At 41.5% G+C, this 27,687-nt stretch overlaps 1 protein-coding gene across 1 annotated transcript in view; it reads right to left on the bottom strand.

Moving 5' to 3' along the window:
* Positions 1 to 27,687, bottom strand: part of LOC132867653 (uncharacterized) — a 43,899-nt gene that overhangs the window by 6,868 nt on the left and 9,344 nt on the right. Inside the window, exons 4-5 of the mRNA XM_060900624.1 lie at positions 21,502 to 21,517; positions 20,551 to 20,559 (exon numbers count right to left, since the gene is read on the bottom strand). Of these exons, the coding sequence (XP_060756607.1) occupies positions 20,551 to 20,559; positions 21,502 to 21,517 (25 nt within the window). The remainder of the gene's footprint in view (positions 1 to 20,550; positions 20,560 to 21,501; positions 21,518 to 27,687) is intronic.

Below are 27,687 nucleotides of genomic sequence, written 5' to 3'. Positions count from 1 at the left end.
ACCGTAGGTGTGAGTGTGAATGGTTGTCTGTGTCTATGTGTCAGGTCCTAAACTGTTTATATTATACATGAATGACTTATGTAATGTATCATGTATAATGAAATGCACTTTATTTGCTGATGATACAAACATCTTTTGCGCCGGGGACAATGTACAGCAGCTTATGGAAACAATCACAACCGAAATGAATAAATTAAAAAGGTGGTTTAATGTAAACAAACTGTCACTGAATTTGAGTAAAACAAAGATTATGTTATTTGGAAAATATAAGTCGAACCCTCAAGTTGAATTGAAAATTGACAACATAACCATAGAAAGAGTTTATGAAATAAAATTTCTGGGTGTGATTGTTGATCATAAAATCTGCTGGAAACCACATATTAATCATGTTAAAGCAAAAATAGCAAAGATTACTGCAATTTTGGGGAAATCAAGACACATTCTGGACTATAAATCACTACATACTCTGTATAATGCACTCATACTTCCATATCTGAGCTACTGTGTGGAGATATGGGGTAATACCTACAAATCTAACCTGCAGCCGTTATGCACATTACAAAAAAGAGCAATAAGAATCGTCAATAATACGGGATATCTTGAGCATACAAACGCATTATTCGTAAAAGCACACACTCTGAAATTCACTGATCTGGTTAAACACAAGACTGCACAAATTATGTATAAAGCAAGACATAACCTTCTTCCGGGTGAGGTACAAAATACGTTTATGGAAAGGCAGGGTGGGTATAACCTGAGAGGGGAAATGAATTTTAAGAGAGTAAATGTTAGAACAACTATGAAAAGTATGTGCATAACAGTCTGTGGGGTGAAATTGTGGAATGGTCTGGATAATGAACTCAAAAATAGCACCAACATAAAACTGTTTAAAAATTATATAAAAACATGTTACTAAATATATATGAGAATGAGGACAGGCAGACTATATAGGTGATGATGAAATTGAGAGCAAGTCTGTGACTGATCTTCTTGTATTTTGTATATAGTTATAGGTTGGTGGATATGTATGTACTGTATTGAGGTTTTTCACCCACGTGACCAAGTCATGTGATGCTGCCATTTTGGACGTCACAGCTCGAATCAGTTTGAATGCGAGGAAGGCGACAAACGAAAAACATAAAAGAAAAAGGAGCGAGATGCAGAAAACACCTTCACTATCCAGCAACGTAGGGCATTTACAGGGCGAGCAGATGGAGAGGTATTTGCAAAAATTGAGGTTAGCAGGCTTAGAGAACAACGTTTACCTGCTTCCACCAGGATTGTTCACTGATACCCTCGTCTTTACCTGACTTCGGTCCACATGATCTGTATACCTATGTCGTTAAAAACCCATCGCCATACACAGGTATTGATCTGAAAGCGTATAAGAGTTTGGATGCCTACAAATATTTTGTGTCAGGCTGGGTAACATGCCTACATCAACGGATCGTCCCTGGAGCCGGTGGTCGCCATCTTATTACAGCTAAGGTTTGTTCACATTTTCATTTACTTTTGGTCCTCAGGATAAACAAAATGTTATTAAATGTCATTGAAATAACTTCTTAGTCTGTTGAGACATGGCCCGTTATAAATTTGCTGTTACCAGGCAATGACCAAGAACTGTATTATTAGGGTCGGTGTCTGTGTTGTAGCAGTGTACTAGCAGCTAGCTGTTAGCACTAGCTAATGTCAACAACAGTAGCTAGTATGTTACTGTAGCAATGTTTACGTTCAGTCATTTGGATGACTGTTAAAACCTTTCAGTCTCAAGTTTTTCCTTTACTGTATTTACTAGTTTACTGTAATTATGATCCGGCAGCTATTTACACCGGATCCAGTGTAAATAGCTGCCGGAGCCGACGTCTGAGCTTGCCGGAGCTAGCGCGCTCGGGCAGGCTGGGAGCTAGCGCGCTCGGGCAGGCTGGGAGCTAGCGCGCTCGGGCAGGCTGGGAGCTAGCGCGCTCGGGCAGGCTGGGAGCTAGCGCGCTCGGGCAGGCTGGGACGTCGGCTCCGGCAGCTATTTACACTGGATCCGGTGTAAATAGCTGCCGGATCATAATTACAGTAAACTAGTAAATACAGTAAAGGAAAAACTTGAGACTGAAAGGTTTTAACAGTCATCCAAATGACTGAACGTAAACATTGCTACAGTAACATACTAGCTACTGTTGTTGACATTAGCTAGCTTGACCTTCAAAATGGCGGACACCGGGGCATCACGTGACGCTGTGACGTCAGGTGAAAAACCTCAATAGATGTATTGTATGTGTGTATATATGCATAACATAAGTATCTGTATATATGATTTGATTTGGTCGATATTATACCATGTCGGTATGTCTTGGTATGTTGGTACGTTTTCTTTTTGTTTGTTGCTTTTGTTTTCTTTTGTATATATAGTTTATTATGGTGGAAAGTGACGTTTGATTAGCGGTGGTATAGAGGGTTAGGATTGGATAAGTTATTACTTCTTCCTAATCCTTTCTGAACATTATTATGTTACTGCCTTGTGGCTACGCTATTCTGTTTGTTTATGACGATGTTTTGATTATTGCATTTTTTATTTATTTTTTTATTTTTATATCTTCTTTATTGTTCAGAATAAAGTAATCAATCGATAAAAAAAATCAATCAACATAAAGATGACATAAAGATGACTCCTCATTAAATGTCTTTATCTTAGTATTACCTCTGGGAAAAAGAAACTGACATAATCCTCCCATGATGATAGAAATGGTTCCATCAGCACAGGGTAAACTGTGTGAAATGTAGTCCAGCTCCGTGAGGCTCAGTGTTTTCTGATGTACAGCAGGAGTCGTGTGTTTACTTTTTAAAGAACCTGCTGTTGTGTTCTCTGTCTGTGTGTAATGTGTTTTTGTGTTGCACTCACACTGACTCTGTTCATTATGTGAATGGAAAGGTGGGTTCTATTTGGGCAAAAGAGTAACGAAATGTAAACCATGATCTTGATCCTAACAGCGCACTGAGAGCTCAGGACCTGAGCAATTACAATGATGTTAATAATCAGATCAGATCAGAATCTAATGTTGACTAATATGATCCAGTATAATGTGTTTGTGGAAGTGTATAATCCAATAACTGAGCGTACACACTGCAACATCAATCAGCAAACAATTACAACTCTGAACAATAATTCTGTCGAAGAGTGAGATGATGTTTCCTACCAGACAGCGTGAGCAGAATCAGAGCCGAGAGCAGCATCTTCATCTCTTCTTCAGGAACAACTTCACACACTCACTGTTGGCTCTGTGTTTATACTGAGCTCACTGACTCGGTTGTACTATGTGAGAACTAAAAGCTGTTCCTGGAAGAAAAAAGAAAACGCCCAACACAACAAGAGTGTTAAGCCATGAGAGGAAGCAAGACAGAAGCCTCATGCAATTTTTTCTCTTCTCTCTCTCACACACACACACACACACACACAGCGTTTGTCCACATTCTGTTTGAACACCTGCTCAAAGAAGGGTTTCTTCCACTTATTACTTTCTACCATTTCAGAATAATAAAGTTAGAATAAGAAGAACAGAATAAACATTATTTTCAGAAAGATTGTTTGGTATTATTATTTTATATATGGTGGTTGACGGAGGAGTGGCTGGCCGCTTTAGGCGTGGCTGGAGACTTCACTTCCGGCGCCGCGTGAGTGGCAGCCAGTTTCAGCAGCTCTTACTTTTCTGACTATTTTTTGTTTCTTTTGATCGTCTTTAGTCGTACCTTTCTTAGTATTTAATCTTACTCGTTTGCATACTAGTATGGATGTGCTTTTCGGTGAGACTACTTTTGTGTTTTTTACTAGTTTTGAGACTTTTTAAAACAATATCAGGAGAGCCATTCAGTCACGGCTTGATTGTTTACACCCACAATCAGCTGATGGCATTGCACAGCATGAGGATACTCCCCGAGGAGAGACACAAGGTCCCTGTGGAAATAAGGAGGAGAACAAGGAAATGCAGAGCTGGAGTTAAGCGCCGTGAGAGGAAAAGACGGTATAAACCATCCATACTGTCTGTTATTTTGGGGAACGTTGATCACTCCATAATAAGATGGAAGAGCTCAGAGCGCTGACCAGGCTGCAGAGGGAGTATCGGGAGAGCAGCATCATGTGCCTCACAGAGACCTGGCTGAATGAACTCACTCCAGTTTCACTTTTCACTCTGGATGGTTTTCAACTCGTGAGAGCGGACAGGAGAGCGAAGAGGGCCTTCAGATCTTGGGACAAAGAGGAACTGAGGAGAGTGCAGAAGAAGCTCACGAGGGAGATGAGAAAGAGCAAGGAGTGCTATAGGAGGAAGCTGGAGGAGCGCCTGCAACAGAATAACACACGAGAGGTGTGGAGGGGCCTGAAAACCATCTCTGGTCGCAGCAAAGACAGTGGGAGGGGCCCTGAATCTGGGGACCTGGAATGGGCAAACAAACTGAACCTGTTTTTCAACAGGTTTGATTCTGCCCCCACTCCCTCCCCCACTTGACCCCAGACCAGTCGCTTGACTTGGCCAGAATTGCAGCAGTAGAGCGGCTGTTCTTTTCTGTGCACTCACACACACATTCACAGCTACAGGAAATTAATAGCTAGCCAGTTAACCTACTGCATGTCTTTGGACTGTGGGGGAAACCGGAGCACCCGGAGGAAACCCACACAGACACGGGGAGAAAACATGCAAACTCCACACAGAAAGGCCCTCGCCGGCCACGGGGCTCGAACCCAGAACCTTCTTGCTGTGAGGTGGCAGTGATAACCACTACACCACCGTGCCACCCCTAAAGAGAGATAGAGATGGTAAAAGTCTCTGATCTCAGCCACTTCCTGATACCAAGGTGATGAAAATTTCTCACTGGTAAGATATCACAAAATTATTGTTTCCTAAATAGTTATTAATAGCCAGACAGTAATAGTTATTAATGCACCTTTTAGTTCGCTTTTAGGTGATTATTAAGACCATTATGTTGTCAACATTACCAAGATCTTAACGTCGCTTCCTCTGATTGGCAGCAAGTGTGCAGTCAACTTCTGATCAATGTTAACATTTCACTAAGCAGTTATTATTTTGGAATCTCTAAAGAATATGGCAATACCTGATCACATTTACTCTGAGGAAGAAGACGACAGTGATGGTGAACCTTCTTTGGGTTTAGGCTGGGGTTACTTTACTTCATTTCTCTCGTTTAACTGTTGAGCACATGAGACACTCAAGACGATAGCTTGGTAGCTAGCTCGGTCATCGTGTACATGCTGCACATGAGAACTGATGATGGATGCACTGTGTTTTTACAGACAAAGGCACAGTTAAACCAAGTTTCTCAAGATCCTGATGAAGAAACGTTGAAGAAGGAGGAAGTAACTTGCGCGTCTGTCCAAATCAAACCAACAACCAAAGGGTAAAAAAAAAAAACACAGCATACAGTGGATATAAAAATACAGTTTAATGTGTCATGGGAAACTGATCTTTAATTGAGAGGGCGGGGCCATATGATGATATAAATCAATATTTGTGTTGCAGTTTGTGTACAAACCTGTGGATCATGTTACATATGGGCCACTGAAGATTCTACGGCCCCTGACACTGTAGAATCAGAGAGGGTTTTGGTTGAAACTTTGGCCACCAGTGAAGAGGAAGCTAGCCCCTGTACAGGTAAGCATTTTCATGTGCGTGGTATATTAGTTGAAACTGAAGTATTAATCCAACAAGTACAACATGCAAGTTGTACACTACTTTTACCACCATGGTCTAGTTAATTCAAGGTATATTGTAAGCCTGAGTATACTAAAGTGATCTCATATTTAGTAGATTCCACCTTTTAATGTGGCCGACAGCAAAGGAATGGACTTGGGTCTATAGCTGCGTCAATCAACCAACTAGCAATATAGCAAAAAGTTCACTAGCAATGCTAACCGACTGGGTTAGCTTAAAACATGACATTTTGTTGGGTTAGCATTTCATTTAATCTTTGTCCTGGTTCAGTGTGCTTTAAAATGCATCTCAGTCAACATCACATTACATTTTTATTTGCTGTGAAATCAAGAATATAACCCTCTGATTTAAAAAGTGGGTTCCATGTTTAAAGTTAATGTCAGTTAGCTAACGTTAACTACCTACTGGTAGGCTATCAGAGTGTTATTGCATATTTGAATAGCAAAAAGATGTGTTCCTATTGAACTGATAAAGAACCCATTCTGTCACATGTTTTTGAGAAACGGTCTATTTATGACGGTGCGTGATAGGTGCGCCTATGAAGATTACATGGTTTTGTGAGATATAAGAAATAAAAACCTTGCTCACTGTCAACCTGCTGAGTTTTTCTGTCACGTCATTACAGACTTTTAAATGGCAGCAGGTAGCCTACACTGGCGTCAGTGTTACATGTGACAGCATAGCGAGAGTGAGAGGGAGAAACGGAGGCAAGGTTTTAAAAAAGATAATGGGTTTAAATGCGCAGTCTGTGTGCGTTGCACCCTCAACTACTGAACGCCAGTGACTTCTACAGAGCAGCAAATATAATAACAGTGTTGCTACATTTAGATAAGTTTAAGATTTATTTACCATAACTTCAGTAGGCTAAATTATATCCTTAGTTCAATAGGCTACACATAATAGCTGACTGACGGGAGCTGGGCTAGATTTAGGCCTTCAGCCTGTAATGAGGTCAAAATCAAACGCCCTAATGACTCTTTAAAAAATGTAGCTTAGCCTATTAGAAGGAAACTGACCTGAATATAATAACTTCTGTTTTATAATGAGTAAGCATGCTTGTAATGTAGTAAGCCAACAAAGTCATTGCACAAACCGTTTTTGAGATAGTTAAGCATTAATTTAGCTGGTAATGTAAGGTCACCCAGCATCCCATTAGTACCAAAATAAGTGTAAAATGGTTGGTATCATTTATGCCTCATTTGTGCACGTCATCAGCATCCCAGCTGTAGAATCTCCATAGAACCCTATGCAGCCTAATTTATACTATATCTCTAAAATGAGTTGTGCACAAATGTATATTTTGCCTGCACAAAAGTGCACAAATGAACGCAAATGATTTTATACATACCATACTTGCGACATGGATCAACTTCATGCAGGTTTCGTGTGGGGGTGGGGGGTGCGCAGGCCTGATTATGCTGAGTAGAGTTGGCTACTTCTACCGATTTAAGTAATTCGTAAATTGGTAGAAGTAGCCAACTCTAAAGTCAATTTTGTTATTTACTTGGAAGCAGTGCATGGTCATGGTCAAGGAAAACTCTGGCTATTCAACCCATAGCCCTGTTGTTTGAGGGAGGTCACTGAGTGCTGTCAGTAGGAGAAAAAAAATAGAAAATAAAGCATAGACTGAACAATGAAGATAACCTATGAGAGCAACTTAACTTGCCCCCGTTGGTTATCTTTAGCTGCTGGTTTGCTATTAGGTCTGTGTTTTAACAAATTTTCTTTTTCTTACAATGTTACATTACTCTATAACATTGTTTCCCACTCATTACCTACAATACGGTGGCCCACCATAGTCTAATTTGCCCCATTGTCCAAATATCTCATCTCATTATCTGTAGCCGCTTTATCCTGTTCTACAGGGTCGCAGGCAAGCTGGAGCCTATCCCAGCTGACTACGGGCGAAAGGCGGGGTACACCCTGGACAAGTCGCCAGGTCATCACAGGGCTGACACATAGACACAGACAACCATTCACACTCACATTCACACCTACGCTCAATTTAGAGTCACCAGTTAACCTAACCTGCATGTCTTTGGACTGTGGGGGAAACCGGAGCACCCGGAGGAAACCCACGCGGACACGGGGAGAACATGCAAACTCCACACAGAAAGGCCCTCACTGGCATTCTTGCTGTGAGGCGACAGCGCTAACCACTACACCACCGTGCCGCCGTTGTCCAAATATGTACCCAAAATATTTTAGCCGAATGCATGCTGATGTTTGAGGCTCGCTTGCCTCTCCTGCCTCTCAGTAAACCCCCTGGAAAATCTTGGAAGACCCCCCCCCATGGCAGGATTAGTCATAAAGAACGTTGTGGGGTTCTCCCCAAACAATTTTTTTTCTTTAATTTCAAGTTAATTTCAATTTCACTGTTTGTAGTTTGAACAAAAGAGCTACCCTATGGGTTGAACATGCCTTGAGTTTTCCTTTCAGGGCAATGTGGTCCATCGGTGTGTAAGTGCTTGTGGACAACAATAAGATGTGCAACCATATTACAGTAAAGCTTACTTGTTTAGATTGAAATTTAAGATACAGTTTGTAAGCTATACCCTGTGTACTGTTTTAAGGAAAACTATTGACATGCTGTCCCCCTTTTTGTCTCTCATGCAAGCACTGACAGCCCCAACTGCAAAGAAACAGCTCGACAAAGCAAAAAAAAAAAAAAAAGAGATGATATTCAAAGAAGAAAAATAGCCGAGCTGACAGAAGAAAGGGACTCTCTTTTGAAGCAGTTGTCACAGTGTAAGTATTGCAGTTAAATTAGCCATATCACCTAACCTGTGTGGACATTAAAGTGTTTGTGAGATGTATCAGACCAGAATTTTTAACTTCACAACACAGGCACACATGCAGAATCATACAATAACAAATCCATGTTGTAAAACCCTTACTTGCCAGGCAATCAAGCAGGTTTTGTACTTATTGACTACATAATCATCGCAACAAACATAAAATGATGTCGCAACTGTATGTGTTTTAATGTTACAGTATGCCTTTTCCTCTGCAATAGACAAGAAAAAAAACAGTGCTGCAACTGAGAATCTTACTCTGTCTGACTCTGAGATGTCAGACACTTCATCGACCTCGTCCGAGACATCTTCCTCTGCATCCTCCTCCTCATCATCATGTGATGGGGAGAAGAAGAAGAAGAAGCACAGGAAGAACCAGAAGGATAAAAAGAAGAAGGGGAAGGAGAAGAAACTTAAAAAAAAGACAAGCATTTCATGAGGAGAGGTATTTTTCAGTTTTTGTACATCTTTCTTGTTTGGGTTCAATGTGATTTTGAATGATAAAAAGTTGTGGGTTTTATGCTGGGTTTTATTAATTGAAATGCCAAAAAAACACTGCAAATTCCGCCTCACTGTTTCAGTAAGCCTGCTACAAAATCAGGCATTTTATACCAAAAATATCTCAAAGAAGACTTGTGAAATCCTGGAGGGACAGACTATGACTGTGATAGGGTTTCAGTTATGACTATCAATTATGGCTAATAGGTGCAAATATATTATTTCTTTGTTTACCCTGTAGCAGAATGATGGATTTAGCAAATACAATAGTAGATGGGACACAAGAGTAGCTTTCTAAAGTATGCATACACAAGTTAAGCATAGCTGTGTTTGCGGTTTGGTTAGTTACATAACTCATTCACTGTGTTTTTTTAATGTAATTGTAGCCACAACACCAGAGGACATCATCAAACGCTATAAAAAAGTGCTACAGGCCTTCGGAAGAGGAAAAACCCTGCAAGAATCGTACAGATCAGTAGGAGTTGATCGGAACACAATTTGTTCAGGAGCGGCGATTGTAGAACTGTCGGTAGTCTCCCCCACCAAGTTTGAGGAGCTATTACCAGGCTATTCTCACGGAGATAAACTCATGTCCTTCATACAAAAGGGCAGAGATGCCATTCAAAATGACCCTACTCTGATACAGGAGGTGGAGAACCAAAAGAAAAGTGGGCAACTCCTTCCTATCAAAAAGAGGTCGTAAGTTGTTAATTGATGTTCTCCCACTGTTTGTTTTGTCTTTGCCAGCCTGGTTATAGACCTGAGGTGTAATTGTTTAGAATTATTTGCGCTTGAGGAGTTGACTTTTCTTGAGGTTCTCTTCCTATGATTAGTGTTTGTGTCTTTTACTCTTTCTGGCCAGTATTGGCATGGCCCATTTTTGACTATTTGTTCCACATGTTCTGTGTAATTCCTCAGCATGGTCATAGAACTGAGGTGTACTTTTTTTTAACATGATATTATCGTTATTATTAATTGTGTCTTTCAACATGGCCTGTGGAGGCCTTGGCTTTTCTTAGGCCTTGTGCCCTGAATTTGTATTTTGTGACGTTCAATAAAATTACTGTCAATGCAATCCTTCTGTGTTATTGAGGCACTTTTGGAACACAGTAGATGATATGTGTTGTTTTAATTGTCCAATGTGTACAGTGTCTGTGAAAATATAGTGCATTGACAGATTCATATCACTGCTGAGGGACTGGAATTGTTATGGTACTGGTACAGTGTGAATAGGAAGGGTAGAATTTTTTTATTGAGGGAATGCAAAAAGTTTGGAATATACATTACAACCCCAATTCCAAAAGTGTTGGGACAAAGTACAAATTGTGAATAAAAACGGAATGCAATGATGTGGAAGTTTCAAAATTCCATATTTTATTCAGAATAGAACATAGATGACATATCAAATGTTTAAACTGAGAAAATGTATAATTTAAAGAGAAAAATTAGGTGATTTTAAATTTCATGACAACAACACATCTCAAAAAAGTTGGGACAAGGCCATGTTTCCCACTGTGAGACATCCCCTTTTCTCTTTACAACAGTCTGTAAACGTCTGGGGACTGAGGAGACAAGTTGCTCAAGTTTAGGGATAGGCTGTACTCGAGTTGAGGGGATAGGGGGGGATGCCATCCCCCCTGGAATAAAAAATGGTCAAAATCATCCCCCCTCTAAAACGGGCATCCCCCCTCCCTTCCCTTGAGCAATTTTATCAATAAATGTGGACATTACTTCTATTTAACTTTGGAATTAGAAATGCCATTCCATGTAGCTTTGCTGAAACTGAGCATACAATAAGCTACCACGAGAGAGGGCATGCGCAAGCGAAGCGTTTGAGGAGGTGATATTCAGTTGGGGTTCCGTTATTTTTTATTTTATTCGGCGTCAGTGACAGCAGCGAATTGCAGCATCATGGCCAAGCAGAATGGACAGCAAGACCTAAGCAAGTTCGGATTTAAGATCGCAAGAAAAAACATTTCAGGAGGTAAGTCAAGAGTTACGAATATCAGTCACACTTTCTGTGAGCCCACTATCATGCTGTAAAGTTACCGATATGGAGCCTAATTTGTGGGCGGCGGATAACAACACAGCTATCATAATGAATGTTAGTTTGGAGTCGAGCCAGCTATCGATAGCTTACTCAGGTTCATGTTAGCTTTGATTTCTTGTATAAGGCCATTAATTTAATCAGCCTGGATGTTCGTTTGTTATTCTTCAGGCAACAAAAAGTGTTATTCAAGACAGGAAGGCTAAAATAAACGACACTAGCAGTTTTGAAGGCTTCATTGCCTCATTAGAGAGCCGGTCACAACATGTAAGGCAGAGCAGGATTGGTATAGGACTCGACAAAGTGTCTGCTAAAATGCAGCTTTCTTTTTCTTCGTCATAGGCTCTTCTTCTGTCTCCTCAATGGGTCTTTTCCCCTTTCCAAAGAAACTTCTCAAAGATGCGTGCTTTTAACTCATTTTGCTAGCTTGTATCCAGTATGTATCAAAGTGCTGCTATGTATCGAAGCAAAGTATCAAAGTATCCAAGGCAGCTCCTTGGTAACCATCAACGTTAGGTGTCACGTGACCTAGATAACAGCGGGAATCAATGTTACAGAAAGAATCTGGTCATTTTTCAAAGCTCAAATCCTTGTTCAGATAATAAATAAATCAGAAATAACATAAGTACTTTTCTTTTCTTTCCATTAAAATTGGATTGGAAATCTGCTGACATTGCACCAATACACAAAAAAGACTCTAAGGAACCAGTCGAACATTATCACCCGGTATCGCTGCTTTCAATTGTTAGTAAAGTCCTTGAACGCTGTGTGTTTACCCGTCTTTATGACCATTTAAAATGCTTGATAACAGATCTTCAGCATGGGTTTTTGAAAAACAGGTCATGTGTAACACAGCTGCTTTCAGTTCTTCATACTATCGGACTGAATTTAGACAAGAACATCCAAACGGATGTGCTTTACCTAGACTTTGCAAAAGCATTTGATAGCGTGAACCATAAAATCCTTCTAGCTAAGCTACGCGCGTACGGGGTTTCCGGTCGTCTTTTATCGTGGCTGGAGGACTACCTAACAGGCCGAGTGCAACAGGTCGTACTTCAGGGTGCTTTTTCACAATGGGCTCCCGTCACGTCCGGGGTGCCCCAAGGGAGTCTGCTTGGACCTTTACTTTTCGTGATATTTATTAATGACTTACCAGATGTAATAAAGGCCGGAGTTCATTCTGCACTTTACGCCGATGACACAAAAATCTTCGCTGCTGTGAAATCTGCTGGAGATTGCGCGGTCATACAAGACAGTCTATCTAACTTGGACGACTGGTCGAGACGCAATAATATCCAGTTTAACACTTTAAAGTGCAAGGTATTAACAATCACATGAAAAAAGCAGCCTATCAACCACGTATATACTCTTAACGATGCTCCGCTCAAGCGCGTTATTGAAGAGAAAGATCTTGGTGTGATAGTTAATTGCAAACTGTCATGGGAAAACCACGTTCATGCTGTCGTTGCAAAAGCGAATAAACTGCTTGGGCTCCTAAAGCGCACCTGCCCGTTGTTAACGGACATGTCAGCTAGAAGGACACTCTATCTTGGATACGTCAAGTCACAACTCAATTTTGGGACCCAGGTTTGGTCGCCCAGCCAGTTCTATCTGATGGCCAAAATAGAGCGGGTGCAAAGGCGGGCCACGCGTTGGATTTTAAGATCTCGTGTAGGTGAGATGTCCTACAAGGACAGGCTTTTTAAGCTTGATCTTCTACCATTAGCGTATGATAGGGAACTGAAAGACCTTGTATTTTTTTACAAATGTTTGTACGGACATACCAATCTAAATGTACATAACTTTGTATCATTTGTGTCACACGGCCGTACAAGACAGAGCAACTCGCTAAATTTGAAGACTCCTCCCTGCAAAACGTCTACTTTTCAGGCTTCCTATTTTAATAGAATTGTCAAACTGTGGAACTCTACTTGTAACTATGCCCCTAAAATCTGTTTTTCTACTCCGACCTTTTTTCAAACCTACGTCAGGCAAACCTTGTTCCACCTTCTGGAAAACACTTTCGATGTCGATCGGCCGTGCACTTGGTCATTTGTGAGATCATGCCCTTGTCATCGTTAGAGTTTAATATCAGTATCATGTTAATTGTCCTTTTTTAGCTTACCTTAATTGTGTTTATTCATTTATACATAGTTTTAATTATTTGGGCGGTGCCTCGCATGGGTACTTTCGGGTCCCGTTCGTGCCGACCCCTTTGGGTGGCTTTCTTGTCAGTTCTTTTTTTTTGCTTATTTATTTTTGTATTTTTGTAATTTGATGTGAGAAGTCATGCCCAATAAAGCAATAAAAAAAAAATAGTAAATAAATAAAAAATAAATAAATAAATAAATAATAATAATAATAATAACCGGTATGGACATGTATAATTTGCATTACTCATAAGAATAAATAGCCTGGCAAGCCAGACTAAATGTGAATATTTAGTCTGGCCTTGATCCGTAGACATTTCTGATGGTTGGGGGTGGAACAAACCGCTGTCTTTCAAACTGTCTCTGTGCGAATAGGCCAACACTCTGACCAATCAGCGCAACAGTGACTGTGACGTAGTCAGAGCGCACAGTGGGGGAGACCTTGAAATAAATAATTTTTCAAAATGCGTATTAATTAATAAACAGGTTCTAGATATTAAGAAGTTTGGAGATAATGATCACAAGTTTGGAGTCTGTACCACATACTTAACATAGACTCTTATTTTTTTCAAGTGTTTTTCAAGGGTTTGCTTAAACTGTTTTTGAGAGTTTTTATTTCGTGGTGTTTGGTGAAATAATTTCCCTTAAATTTAAAATAATGGGAAAATAAGAAACAATCAAAAAGTAATGTTTCAAAGCTGTTTATTAATTCTTCGTACTGCACAAACTAGCCCCATCCTTTTGGCTACGAGCGGAGCCAGCTGGTAGATCAGACTTTTGCCATAGCCAGTCGGCAAAAGAGCGAAAACGTCCTTCTTGAAAAGGAATGAGCGGAGAGCCTCTTCCTGCTCATGTTTCAACGAAAACTCCAAGTCTAATTCTTCTAAAACTGATTCCAAAGCGGAGTCAAGCGCGCGCTGTTCACTAGCCGTAGCCATCTTTCCTGCTGTGCTTTCTCCAGCGTCGCGCAGCTTTGTCGTCACTCCTGCAAAAGCCCGCCCAAAGAATCCAAACAAAAACCTTGCGTTGTGATTGGCGGGCACGATTTGATGCCCGGGGTGTTTTTGTTTATATGGTGCGAGGCTAGACCCACTCGCTAGGCAAAAATATTTTTGGCCGCTAGGCGGGTGGGTCTAGTTTACTAGGCTAAAGAATAAACACAATAATAACAAAAAGGAAAAAACAAAAAAAAAATGCATAATGCCTCAAACATCTTTTAGGAAGTTTAATCTGATTTACAATTTACTGTTGCTTGTTTTAGCTTATTGGTTCCCTACCTACCTCTGTATTTAACTCAATGTTCCCAATGTTCAGCTTTGAATAAAAATTCTATTGACTTGATATGAAAAGATTCAGTTGTTCATTTACATTGCCTGCTGAGGTTTTAATAAATTATTTACCAAATGATTTAAAAGGAGCCTACCATGACTATGAAGTTACACTTCAAATTTGTCATCTGCATTTCACCCTAATATGGAGAAAGTGGTGGGTATGTCAGCCAGGAGACTGACTAAATATGACACATGACATCCACACTGTGCAAGTTTTACAGTAAAATACCAGTGTATTATGTTTTTTACAACAATAAAAAGGGTACACAGAGTGTACTGCACACTTTATCAGCACAAAATACTGTATGTCTGGTAAATGAACAAGGTCCACAGACCTACATTGTGTGCAAACCCTCCTAAAAGCAAACCAGTTTCCCACCGATGGACCGACCGATGGGTCGACACGCGACTAAAAATTTCACCATCCTCCCTGGTTTGATTTTACAACTCGACCACTGGTGTTAACAGTGTTTGTTTGTTCGGTCTCACAACAGATCCTCTAGTTTAATTTTTTGAACATAAATGTATTCAAGTTTGACTGTAATAGCAGAGTGTGTGTTCATGTTAGGCGGCTGAAAATATGGTTTAACCCCCCCACCCAAAAAAAAAAAATGCTACAAAAGGTATCTCAACTTTTTTTTTTGCAGTATCAGGTGTGCTTAATAACATACCAAAAGTCTACCACAGACTGACCACTGGAAAGGTATAATTTTCAAGATGATGTCCAAGATGGCCACCAAATCCTTAAAATGCACTTTACTCCTTCATTATTCATCCTAAACAAGTAATTTCGGTGCCAAATCCCATGTTTCAGGGATCTAGGAATCCAATTAGCATATATACATTATAATGAAGTGATTACATATTGTGAAATCCAAGATGGTGGACCAATATGGCCACTTTACTGTAATCATCTTTCGGGCAGTCTGCAGCATTTTCTGATAGTTTACTCACAGATTACTGGTTTTTGACCTTGTGCTAAGTTCTGCCTTCTTTGTGTCAATCATTTTTGATTTGGATCAACATACAGTGGTGCTTGAAAGTTTGTGAACCCTTTAGAATTTTCGATATTTCTGTATAAATATGACCTAAAACATCATCAGATTTTCACACAAGTCCTTAAAGTAAATAAAGAGAACCCAGTTAAACAAATGAGACAAAAATATAAAACTTGGTCGTTTATTTATTGAGGAAAATGATCCAATATTACATATCTGTGAGTGGCAAAAGTATGTTAATCTCTAGGATTAGCAGTTAATTTGAAGGTGAAATTAGAGTCAGGTGTTTTCAATCAATGGGATGACAATCAGGTGTGAGTGGGCACCCTGTTTTATTTAAAGAACAGGGATCTATCAAAGTCTGATCTTCACAACACATGTTTCTGGAAGTGTATCATGGCACGAACAAAAGAGATTTCTGAGGACCTCAGAAAAAGCGTTGTTGATGCTCATCAGGCTGGAAAAGGTTACAAAACCATCTCTAAAGAGTTTGGACTCCACCAATCCACAGTCAGACAGATTGTGTACAAATGGAGGAAATTCAAGACCATTGTTACCCTCCCCAGGAGTGGTCGACCAACAAAGATCACTCCAAGAACAAGGCGTGTAATAGTCAGCGAGGTCACAAAGGACCCCAGGGTAACTTCTAAGCAACTGAAGGTCTCTCTCACATTGGCTAATGTTAATGTTCATGAGTCCGCCATCAGGAGAACACTGAACAACAATGGTGTGCATGGCAGGGTTGCAAGAAGAAAGCCACTGCGCTCCAAAAAGAACATTGCTGCTCATCTGCAGTTTGCTAAAGGTCACATGGACAAGCCAGAAGGCTATTGGAAAAATGTTTTGTGGATGGATGAGACCAAAATAGAACTTTTTGGTTTAAATGAGAAGCATTATGTTTGGGGAAAGGAAAACACTGCATTCCAGCATAAGAATCTCATCCCATCTGTGAAACATGGTGGTTGTAGTATCATGGTTTGGGCCTGTTTTGCTGCATCTGGGCCAGGACGGCTTGTTATCATTGATGGAACAATGAATTCTGAATTATACCAGCGAATTCTAAAGGAAAATGTCAGGACATCTGTCCATGAACTGAATCTCAAGAGAAGGTGGGTCATGCAGCAAGACAACGACCCTAAGCACACAAGTCGTTCTACCAAAGAATGGTTAAAGGAGAATAAAGTTAATGTTTTGGAATGGCCAAGTCAAAGTCCTGACCTTAATCTGATCGAAATGTTGTGGAAGGACCTGAAGCGAGCAGTTCATGTGAGGAAACCCACCAACATCCCAGAGTCGAAGCTGTTCTGTACGGAGGAATGGGCTAAAATTCCTCCAAGCCGGTGTGCAGGACTGATCAACAGTTATCGGAAATGTTCAGTTTCAGTTATTGCTGCACAAGGGGGTCACACCAGATACTGAAAGCAAAGTTACTATGGGTGGTAAAAGAGAGCAACTGGACTTGCTTGAAAATTCTTGAAGACGTTTCACCTCTCATCCGAAAGGCTTCTTCAGTTCTGTCTGACTGGTAGGGAGTATCAGGTATTTATCCTCTCATGGATGAAAAGCTCATCTAAGGTGTCGTTGAGTCATCCTGTTGGCGTGGGTCACTGGGGGCTGAATGTGAATGGCCTCGAGAGTCGTTAGGGTGATCAATGGATTGCCCGTTAAGGTGATCAATGGAATGCTGATTCTCTCTGTCCTCCTGTGAGCCACTGAAAACAGCTGGGTTTTGGTGTGCATTCAGTTGTCTGGGAAGTGTGCCAAGGACTGCATTGTAGGTGGCTGATAAATTATGTCTTAGACCCCCACCTCTGTTCAGTGATGGCCGTTCCAGGTTGACAAAAATGGCTTCTTTAACTCCTCGCTCATACTGCTGACCTATCATCAGCAGTATAAACTCTGTCACCTATAACATTGCCAAACACCTAGCCACCATCCTGGCTCCTCTTGTTGGGAATACGCTACATCACGTCAAAAACTCCCAAGATTTTGCTACTAAAGTTGCAGACCTCAAACTAGACTTAGATGAAACCATGGTTTCTTATGATGTCACTTCTCTTTTCACCTGCATTCCCACCACAGAAGCAGTTGAAGCTGTTAGAAAACGACTCCTTCAAGACAACACCTTACTGGATAGAACGAACCTCACCACGGACCAGATTTGCACCCTGCTTGACCTCTGCCTGACTACCACTTATTTCCAGTTTAATGAAAGTTTCTACAGACAGAAGCATGGATGTGCCATGGGCTCACCGGTGTCCCCTATTGTGGCCAATCTTTACATGGAGGAAGTGGAACATAAAGCTTTGACCACTTTTTCAGGAGTTGCTCCCAGCCACTGGTTCAGATACGTGGATGACACCTGGGTTAAAATCAAAGCCCATGAAGTGGAAGCCTTCTCTAAACACATCAATGCAGTGGATATCAACATCAATTTCACTCGGGAGGACGTAAGTGGGAATAATCTAGCCTTCTTGGATTGTGATGTACACATTAGACAAGACAGAAGCCTTAGCATCGAGGTCTACCGGAAACCCACACACACGGACCAGTACCTACTCTTCGATTCTCACCACCCACTGGAACACAAATTGGGGGTCATTAGGACTTTGCAACACAGGGCTCAGAACATCCCTACAACGGTAGAGGGAAAAGAGAAGGAGCAGAATCACATCAGGAAAGCACTTCAGAACTGTGGGTATCCCAACTGGTCTTTCTTCAAGAGCAGGAAAAGGAACATAACGGACAAGGAGGATAACAGGAACAAACGCAAGAACATTGTCATTCCCTACATTTCTGGTCTATCTGAGAAACTCAGGAGGATTTTCTACAAACACAACATTCCGGTACGTTTCAGACCCAGTAACACCCTGAAGCAGAAATTGGTCCACCCTAAGGACAGAATACCCAGACACAAACAGGTCAACGTGGTGTATGCAATTCAGTGCAGTGAGCAATGCACGGACTCGTATATTGGTGAAACCAAGCAACCGCTTCACAGGCGTATGGCGCAACACAGGAGAGCCAGTTCCTCAGGCCAGGACTCTGCTGTCTACCTTCATCTTAACAACAAAGGACACTCATTTCAGGATTCCAACGTACGCATTTTAGCCAGAGAGGATCGTTGGTATGAGCGAGGAGTTAAAGAAGCCATTTTTGTCAACCTGGAACGGCCATCACTGAACAGAGGTGGGGGTCTAAGACATAATTTATCAGCCACCTACAATGCAGTCCTTGGCACACTTCCCAGACAACTGAATGCACACCAAAACCCAGCTGTTTTCAGTGGCTCACAGGAGGACAGAGAGAATCAGCATTCCATTGATCACCTTAACGGGCAATCCATTGATCACCCTAACGACTCTCGAGGCCATTCACATTCAGCCCCCAGTGACCCACGCCAACAGGATGACTCAACGACACCTTAGATGAGCTTTTCATCCATGAGAGGATAAATACCTGATACTCCCTACCAGTCAGACAGAACTGAAGAAGCCTTTCGGATGAGAGGTGAAACGTCTTCAAGAATTTTCAAGCAAGTCCAGTTGCTCTCTTTTACCACCCATAGTTACTATGACCTGGATGACTGAGAATATTCACAGACATGTTTCCACGCACTTTGGGAAGAGAACCCTTCGACTGGTGCGGGAGTATGAGAGGACCTCCAGAAAACTGGCAGACTACAGGAACCACCTGCGTTTCAACCTGAGATGCCGACAATCCAACATTATCCCCACTAGCCTATGCATGCATTCAACGGTCAAAGGACACAGAGCTGAAATAATCCTACAGAAAGCCCAGAAGCAGCTTCTCAACGAGAGAGTGAGACAAGTACATTTCACCATCGATGCTCTCCAGAACAAGACTGAACTGATGTTTGAAGAGTTGGCAGTACTTCTTCCCAGTGAAGTTTTGGAACGAGTCTCTGATTTCGTGGAGAAGGCACAGATTTCACAACATGCCAAAGGCAAGGAACGACAGATACGCAAATTCCAAACATTGCTGTCTAAAACCACCTCCTCCAGGAAGACAGAAGTGCTGACTTGGAGGAAGAAATCTGACCAGGCTACACAACCGGACATAGAAGAGAAATGGGTGAAGAACTTATCTGACAGGGTACTCACCCAACCAGAGAAAGATGTTTTATCCAAGGGACTTAACTTTGCAGTTTCACCAGAGCGGATACCAGTGGTAGATCTCATCACAGCCACAGAGTCAGCCATCAGAAACAACAACCTGACCAACACAGAGGCAGAACAACTTAGACTGAAGGTATCAGCTGCTCTGTCCGGTGCAAAAGCACCCCCCTCCAACCTCACCAGCCAAGAAAGGAGGGCTCTTACATTGCTTCAAAGAGACCGGGACATCACCATCCTTCCTGCTGACAAAGGGAGATGCACAGTGGTGCTAAACACAGCGGACTACCACTCAAAGATGTCCAGTCTCCTCAGAGACACAACCACCTATGAAACCTTAAGACGGGACCCCACCAGTTGTTACAAAAAGAAAGTTGTTAGCTGCCTGCAACAACTAGAAAAGGACCAAGCCATCAACCGATCTCTGTACTACAGATTGTACCCCGGGGAAGCCGTTCCTCTCATATACGGACTTCCCAAGATTCACAAGGAAGGAGCTCCACTCAGACCTATCATCAGCAGTATAAACTCTGTCACCTATAACATTGCCAAACACCTAGCCACCATCCTGGCTCCTCTTGTTGGGAATACGCTACATCACGTCAAAAACTCCCAAGATTTTGCTACTAAAGTTGCAGACCTCAAACTAGACTTAGATGAAACCATGGTTTCTTATGATGTCACTTCTCTTTTCACCTGCATTCCCACCACAGAAGCAGTTGAAGCTGTTAGAAAACGACTCCTTCAAGACAACACCTTACTGGATAGAACGAACCTCACCACGGACCAGATTTGCACCCTGCTTGACCTCTGCCTGACTACCACTTATTTCCAGTTTAATGAAAGTTTCTACAGACAGAAGCATGGATGTGCCATGGGCTCACCGGTGTCCCCTATTGTGGCCAATCTTTACATGGAGGAAGTGGAACATAAAGCTTTGACCACTTTTTCAGGAGTTGCTCCCAGCCACTGGTTCAGATACGTGGATGACACCTGGGTTAAAATCAAAGCCCATGAAGTGGAAGCCTTCTCTAAACACATCAATGCAGTGGATATCAACATCAATTTCACTCAGGAGGACGTAAGTGGGAATAATCTAGCCTTCTTGGATTGTGATGTACACATTAGACAAGACAGAAGCCTTAGCATCGAGGTCTACCGGAAACCCACACACACGGACCAGTACCTACTCTTCGATTCTCACCACCCACTGGAACACAAATTGGGGGTCATTAGGACCTTGCAACACAGGGCTCAGAACATCCCTACAACGGTAGAGGGAAAAGAGAAGGAGCAGAATCACATCAGGAAAGCACTTCAGAACTGTGGGTATCCCAACTGGTCGTTCTTCAAGAGCAGGAAAAGGAACATAACGGACAAGGAGGATAACAGGAACAAATGCAAGAACATTGTCATTCCCTACATTTCTGGTCTATCTGAGAAACTCAGGAGGATTTTCTACAAACACAACATTCCGGTACGTTTCAGACCCAGTAACACCCTGAAGCAGAAATTGGTCCACCCTAAGGACAGAATACCCAGACACAAACAGGACAACGTGGTGTATGCAATTCAGTGCAGTGAGCAATGCACGGACTCGTATATTGGTGAAACCAAGCAACCGCTTCACAGGCGTATGGCGCAACACAGGAGAGCCAGTTCCTCAGGCCAGGACTCTGCTGTCTACCTTCATCTTAACAACAAAGGACACTCATTTCAGGATTCCAACGTACGCATTTTAGCCAGAGAGGATCGTTGGTATGAGCGAGGAGTTAAAGAAGCCATTTTTGTCAACCTGGAACGGCCATCACTGAACAGAGGTGGGGGTCTAAGACATAATTTATCAGCCACCTACAATGCAGTCCTTGGCACACTTCCCAGACAACTGAATGCACACCAAAACCCAGCTGTTTTCAGTGGCTCACAGGAGGACAGAGAGAATCAGCATTCCATTGATCACCTTAACGGGCAATCCATTGATCACCCTAACGACTCTCGAGGCCATTCACATTCAGCCCCCAGTGACCCACGCCAACAGGATGACTCAACGACACCTTAGATGAGCTTTTCATCCATGAGAGGATAAATACCTGATACTCCCTACCAGTCAGACAGAACTGAAGAAGCCTTTCGGATGAGAGGTGAAACGTCTTCAAGAATTTTCAAGCAAGTCCAGTTGCTCTCTTTTACCACCCATAGTTACTATGACCTGGATGACTGAGAATATTCACAGACTGAAAGCAAAGGTTCACATACTTTTGCCACTCACAGATATGTAATATTGGATCATTTCCCCTCAATAAATAAATGGCCAAGTATAATATTTTTGTCTCATTTGTTTAACTGGGTTCTCTTTATCTACTTTTAGGACTTGTGTGAAAATCTGATGATGTTTTAGGTCATGTTTATGCAGAAATATCAAAAATTCTAAAGGGTTCACAAACTTTCAAGCACCACTGTATCCAAAGCTACAGAACTCTCCAAAGTCATTTCTTTCAGCACCAAGGATGAGTACGTTGCTCCTGCCTGGTCCACCAATGACTTGAACTGCGGGTTTTCCTCCAGCAGATCCAGCACAACCAGATGATTGAGACATCTGTCCACCAGCAGATGTCCATGGAAAGCCCTTTGCACTGATTTTCCAGTCATCATATGCTGGATGGCATTTTCACCATAGACAACTTCCATAATGTTCCTGAGTCCTGTGCCTTCCATCAGTGGGCCTAATGCACCAAGTAGGTTCATGAATGTGTGAAAACAATCACGTCATTATAATTTAAATATGCTAATTGGATTCCTAGATCCACAAAACATTGGGGTTTGGCACCAAAATTACTTGTTTAGGATGAATAATGAAGGAGTAAAGGGCATTTTAAGGATTTGGTGGCCATGTTGGGTGCCATCTTGAAGTTTATACTTTTCCTCAGACTGTGGTAGACTTTTGGTATGTTATTAAGCACACCTGATACTACAAAAGACAGTTAAAAAACCTTTTATAGCACTTTTTTTAGGGTAAGGTGTTTTTTTTTTTTTTTTTGTAAATGCAGCCGCCTACGTCTTCAGAGACAGGAAATGTCTTGAGGTCTGCTGCAATGAACAATATCGCCATCCATTGGTGGAAACCTGAACCTCTGAACAGTGTACAGTTTTCATTTTCTATTCATTTACTGAGCTGTTGGAATAAACATCTGATTCATCAGGCTACTGTGAATGTGAATTCATTAATGTGTTTTAACCTTCATCCTTCTGAAAAATAAAAATTTATGTGCTTTAGAACTTAAGGAAGAGAATTTTATTGTTCTAGAACTTGAATGTGAAACAAGTTGGAGACCCTAAAATAAAACCCCAACAGGACTGAAATTGTTCAGAAAGTTCAGCCATGGGGGAAGCCATAGCTTAAAGGTTAGAGAAGCCATTTTGGGATCAAAAAGTCACTGACTCGATTACCTGGACCAGCAGAAATGGCTGTAGTGCCCTTGAGCAAGGCAACGAACCCCCAACTGCTCCCCAGGTTGCTCTGGGTATGTTGTAAGTCACTCTGGATAAGAGCGTCTGCTAAATGCCTGTAATGTAATACTGGAGGGAGTTGAGGACAAGAATATTTTTGAGAAATTTCAGTCTAGTTTCAGAAATAAACACAGTACAGAAATGGCTCTCCTCAGGATTACAAATGACATTTTAATGAATGAAGATGGTGGGAATATGTCTGTGTTAATTCTCCTTGACTTAAGTGCTGCATTTGAGATGATCGGTCATGCCATAATGATCAGGAGATTAAAAGAGTGGGTGGGAATAGCAGGAACAGCACTGGCCTGGTTTAACTCATACTTATCTAACAGAACTTTTGCTTTTGTTGTTGATAAGGAGGTTTCCTCCTCCTCTGCGTTGACAGGTGGGGTACATCAAGGCACAAGTTTAGGTCCAATTTTATTTTCCCTATATATGTTCCCTTTTGGAAATGTCATGGGGTGTAAAACATTAACTTCCACTGTTACACTGATGATTTACACCTCTAAATGTCTCTGGATCCCAATAATGTGGTGAACACATCAATTCTTTATCCTGTATTAATGATGTGAGAAACTGGATGTCTGATAACTTTCGTCAGCTTAATATTTGCAAAATAGAGTTAAATAATTAAGTGTTCAGTAATTTTAGTCTTTGGCCCACAACAGAATACTGCTCATGTGAAGCAGGTCTTGGGTTCATTGGCAAATAATATTGAACCAGTATCTTGGAATTGAAGGGAACCACCTGTTAATAAACTGGTACAACTGGGCTTTTATCAATTGAAAGATATTGAAGGTTAGATCATCTTTGTCCTTTGAAGACACAGAACAAGTCAAACATGCTTTTATTCCATCTCCCCTGAACGACTGTAAAGTTTTACTTACAACACTGAACAGCCCTTCTGTTGCTCGTCTCCAGCTGGTACAGAACGCTGCAGTCAGACGGCTTAAAAGATCAAGGGTTGGTGAGAATATTACCCCAGTCTTGGCTTGATGTCACTGGATACCAGTAAAATTCAGGATTTATTTAAAAAAAATATTGATCGCGTTCAAAGCTTTATAGGGTTGGGCTCCAGAATATCCATCTGAATTATTAGCACCCTATCAAACAGCAAGACCTGTACGATCATCTGACCGAAACTTTTCTGCTGCTCCAAAGTCCAGACTAAAGACCAAAGCTGATAAAGTTTTCTATCTGATGCTCCTCAACTTTGGAATAGTTTATGTCCAAGCATTAGGTCAGCTGATCCTGTAGACATTTTTAAGTCTCGTTTGAAAATGCATTTTTGTTGATCAGTGTTTGTAGATGCTCTTAGTTTCTTTATATCTTCACAATTCGAGCGTAGCGTAGTTCCGGTAGGCCACGAAGCCAAGCTCAGCCCACAATCCAAGCTACATCAGTTGACTGCAGCTAGTCTCAAGCCAACCCACATCAGCTGTCAGCTCAGCTGATTCCCTTCTGTGTATTCTATTGGCAAATCTCTCATAGAGCACCTTATTTAAGCTGCTTTAACCTGCCTACTTTTGCTGCTTCCTCTGCAAGCCATTTTGCAAGAGAGCACCATTTCCATTCGCCAGAGCTCTCATTTGGCAAGTAGGAGTCTTCTGCTCCCAGGATTAACAAATAGCCTGCGCCCAGGCTCCTGGAAATCATGTTAATAAATAGCATCGTGGCTCCAGTCGGAGCTTCCCTCGAGGAACTGCTTGCATTGTTGCAGTTTGCTGATGCATGGCCAAAAGAATTGTCATCCTTCAATTACGTTCATTATGTCATATATTAAATATAGTTAGTTTTTTTTATCAGACATCTAGTTTTTAGGTTTGTTTACCTGACATGTTTCGACGTACGACTGTCATCTTCGGAAACATCAGCTGATAAAAGTATGCGTCACCAATAACATCCGGTGACACTCTGAGGAAGACGATAGTCGTACATCAAAACATGTCAGGTAAACAAAGCTAAAAATTTGATGTCTGATAAAAAAGAAAAAAATAACTAAATTGTCATCCTTGTCAGCTGACACTTCTTCCACTGCTCTAATGGAACCGACTCAATCATGTAGTTCATCTTCTGGGGGATAAACTCTGGTCAAGAAGCAAATCCTTTTTTTGTGACAATGAGGCAGCAGCTATAAACATCAATAACAAGGGCGCTCCTCAGTTCCATTATTAATAGTCATGACGCGCTTCACATGGTCCACTGTGTTGAATAACTGCATCGTTTGAACAGCCATATTTCAGGTTTGAACAACCATGGTGATTCTTTTCCTGCTTTGACTTTCAGAATTTTGCCAACTGTACCTGGAGGCAGCGCCATCCAGCCTGACCTGCAACATTCATTTAAACTGTGCTAGATTAAACAAATGTTATTGCATAGCTGCTCAGGCTCTCTGTATAACCTACTTGCTATTTTACTCCAACGAGCAATCTGTGAAGCTTCAACTCGTCTCATGGTACTTCATCTTGGTTTAATTTGCTTCCTATTTTATAGTCAGCAAGCTCCCCAGGCTGGCTATTCAGTGAAAGCATGGACGGCCAGGGAGGTCTGCCTGGTGTGGTGGTTTTGGGTTTTTTTTTGCTGTGGCTCTCCCTGCTTTAGCCTTTCCATGTAGGCACATGGTATTGCAGGGAGGTGTGCTCTCCCTGCCCCAAGGCTTTCCACGTATGCGCATGGTAGGGCAGGGATGTCCCAGAACAGAGCCACCCACCAAATACAACTTGTTACAAATATTGCAATGTAAATAATGTTCCTTGATGAAAGTGGCACTGACAGAATTGTATTTATTTACTCTTACAGTTTTTACTTTCTTTATATCTTAGTTTTTATCTTTTCCTTTATTTGAGTGTAACATTTGTCATGTAAGGGAGGTAAACAGATGTAAGTGCAGGAAGAGCTTTATTAACTGCACACTAGCAATCAGTTCTATATCATCAGTCAAAAGCAGTGTGAGAAAAACAGGCAATGGTCAGGCGAGGCTCGGACAGTATATCAGAGTTTAGACAGGGCGTGGTCAGGAAAACAGAAACAGAGTCGAAGCCAGATATTCAATACAATACTATAAAGGCTTGCTCATGTCAAATGCAGGGTACAGAATATTGTAACACGGCTGTGACAGACCAGACGCTCACGGATTGCAAATGAACTCAGGGTTTTAATGAGAACAATGAAATCAAAGACAATGTACAAAAACCTGACCAGGTCAATACCGAGAGATCCAACACAGTAACGAGGGCTAGACAGATCGTGGTCAGTAAACAGGCAATAGTCCAAGAACCGAGAATCAGTAGACACGGGCAATATAAACACAAGGGCTAGGCGAAAAGGGAAAAAGCGGAAGGTGAACAGGGTCATACACAGGTAAACAATCAGTACAATAACGCTCAGTAGGCTCACGAAAAGTAGAGGCAATACTGTGCAACGAATAAGACAGACAAAGGGCTATAAATACAAATGCAAACAAAAAGGTACAGGTGATGGTGATTAGAACTCGGAGGAAGCACTCCTAGGATGTGGTTCCGGGTTGGCTGACGGAGTGCACGTGGTAGTGACTGGTGTGTGAGGGGGATTGTGGGAAATGGAGTCCTGAGTGTTGGGCCAGAAGGAGGGTGAGCCCGGAACCATGACAAATATACAGAATATTTATCAATAAAACTATTACAATTTTATTTTTAGTTGGAGTACATTCTCAAAAGAAATTAAAGAAGCATGTACAGTGGTGCTTGAAAGTTTGTGAACCCTTTAGAATTTTCTATAATTCTGCATAAATATGACCTAAAACATCATCAGAATTTCACACAAGTCCTAAAAGTAGATAAAGAGAACCCAGTTAAACAAATGAGACAAAAATATTATACTTGGTCATTTATTTATTGAGGAAAATGATCCAATAGTACATATCTGTGAGTGGCAAAAGTATATGAACCTTTGCTTTCAGTATCTGGTGTGACCCCCTTGTGCAGCAATAACTGCAACTAAACATTTCCGGTAAATGTTGATCAGTCCTGCACACCGGCTTGGAGGAATTTTAGCCCGTTCCTCCATACAGAACAGCTTCAACTCTGGGATGTTGGTGGGTTTCCTCACATGAACTGCTCGCTTCAGGTCCTTCCACAACATTTCCATTGGATTAAGGTCAGGACTTTGACTTGGCCATTCCAAAACATTCACTTTATTCTTCTTTAACCATTCTTTGGTAGAATGACTTGTGTGCTTAGGGTCGTTGTCTTGCTGCATGACCCACCTTCTCTTGAGATTCAGTTCATGGACAGATGTCCTGACATTGTCCTTTAGAATTCGCTGGTATGATTCAGAATTCATTGCTCCATTAATGATGGCAAACTGTCCTGGCCCAGATGCAGCAAAACAGGCCCAAACCATGATACTACCACCACCATGTTTCACAGATGGGATAAGGTTCTTATGCTGGAATGCAGTGTTTTCCTTTCTCCAAACATAACACTTCTCATTTAAACCAAAAAGTTTTATTTTGGTCTCATCCATCCACAAAACAT

The sequence above is a fragment of the Neoarius graeffei genome, chromosome 19 (assembly GCF_027579695.1).
Source record: "Neoarius graeffei isolate fNeoGra1 chromosome 19, fNeoGra1.pri, whole genome shotgun sequence".
NCBI classification, from domain to species: domain Eukaryota; kingdom Metazoa; phylum Chordata; class Actinopteri; order Siluriformes; family Ariidae; genus Neoarius; species Neoarius graeffei.
This window is presented reverse-complemented; position numbering and strand designations above follow the sequence as displayed.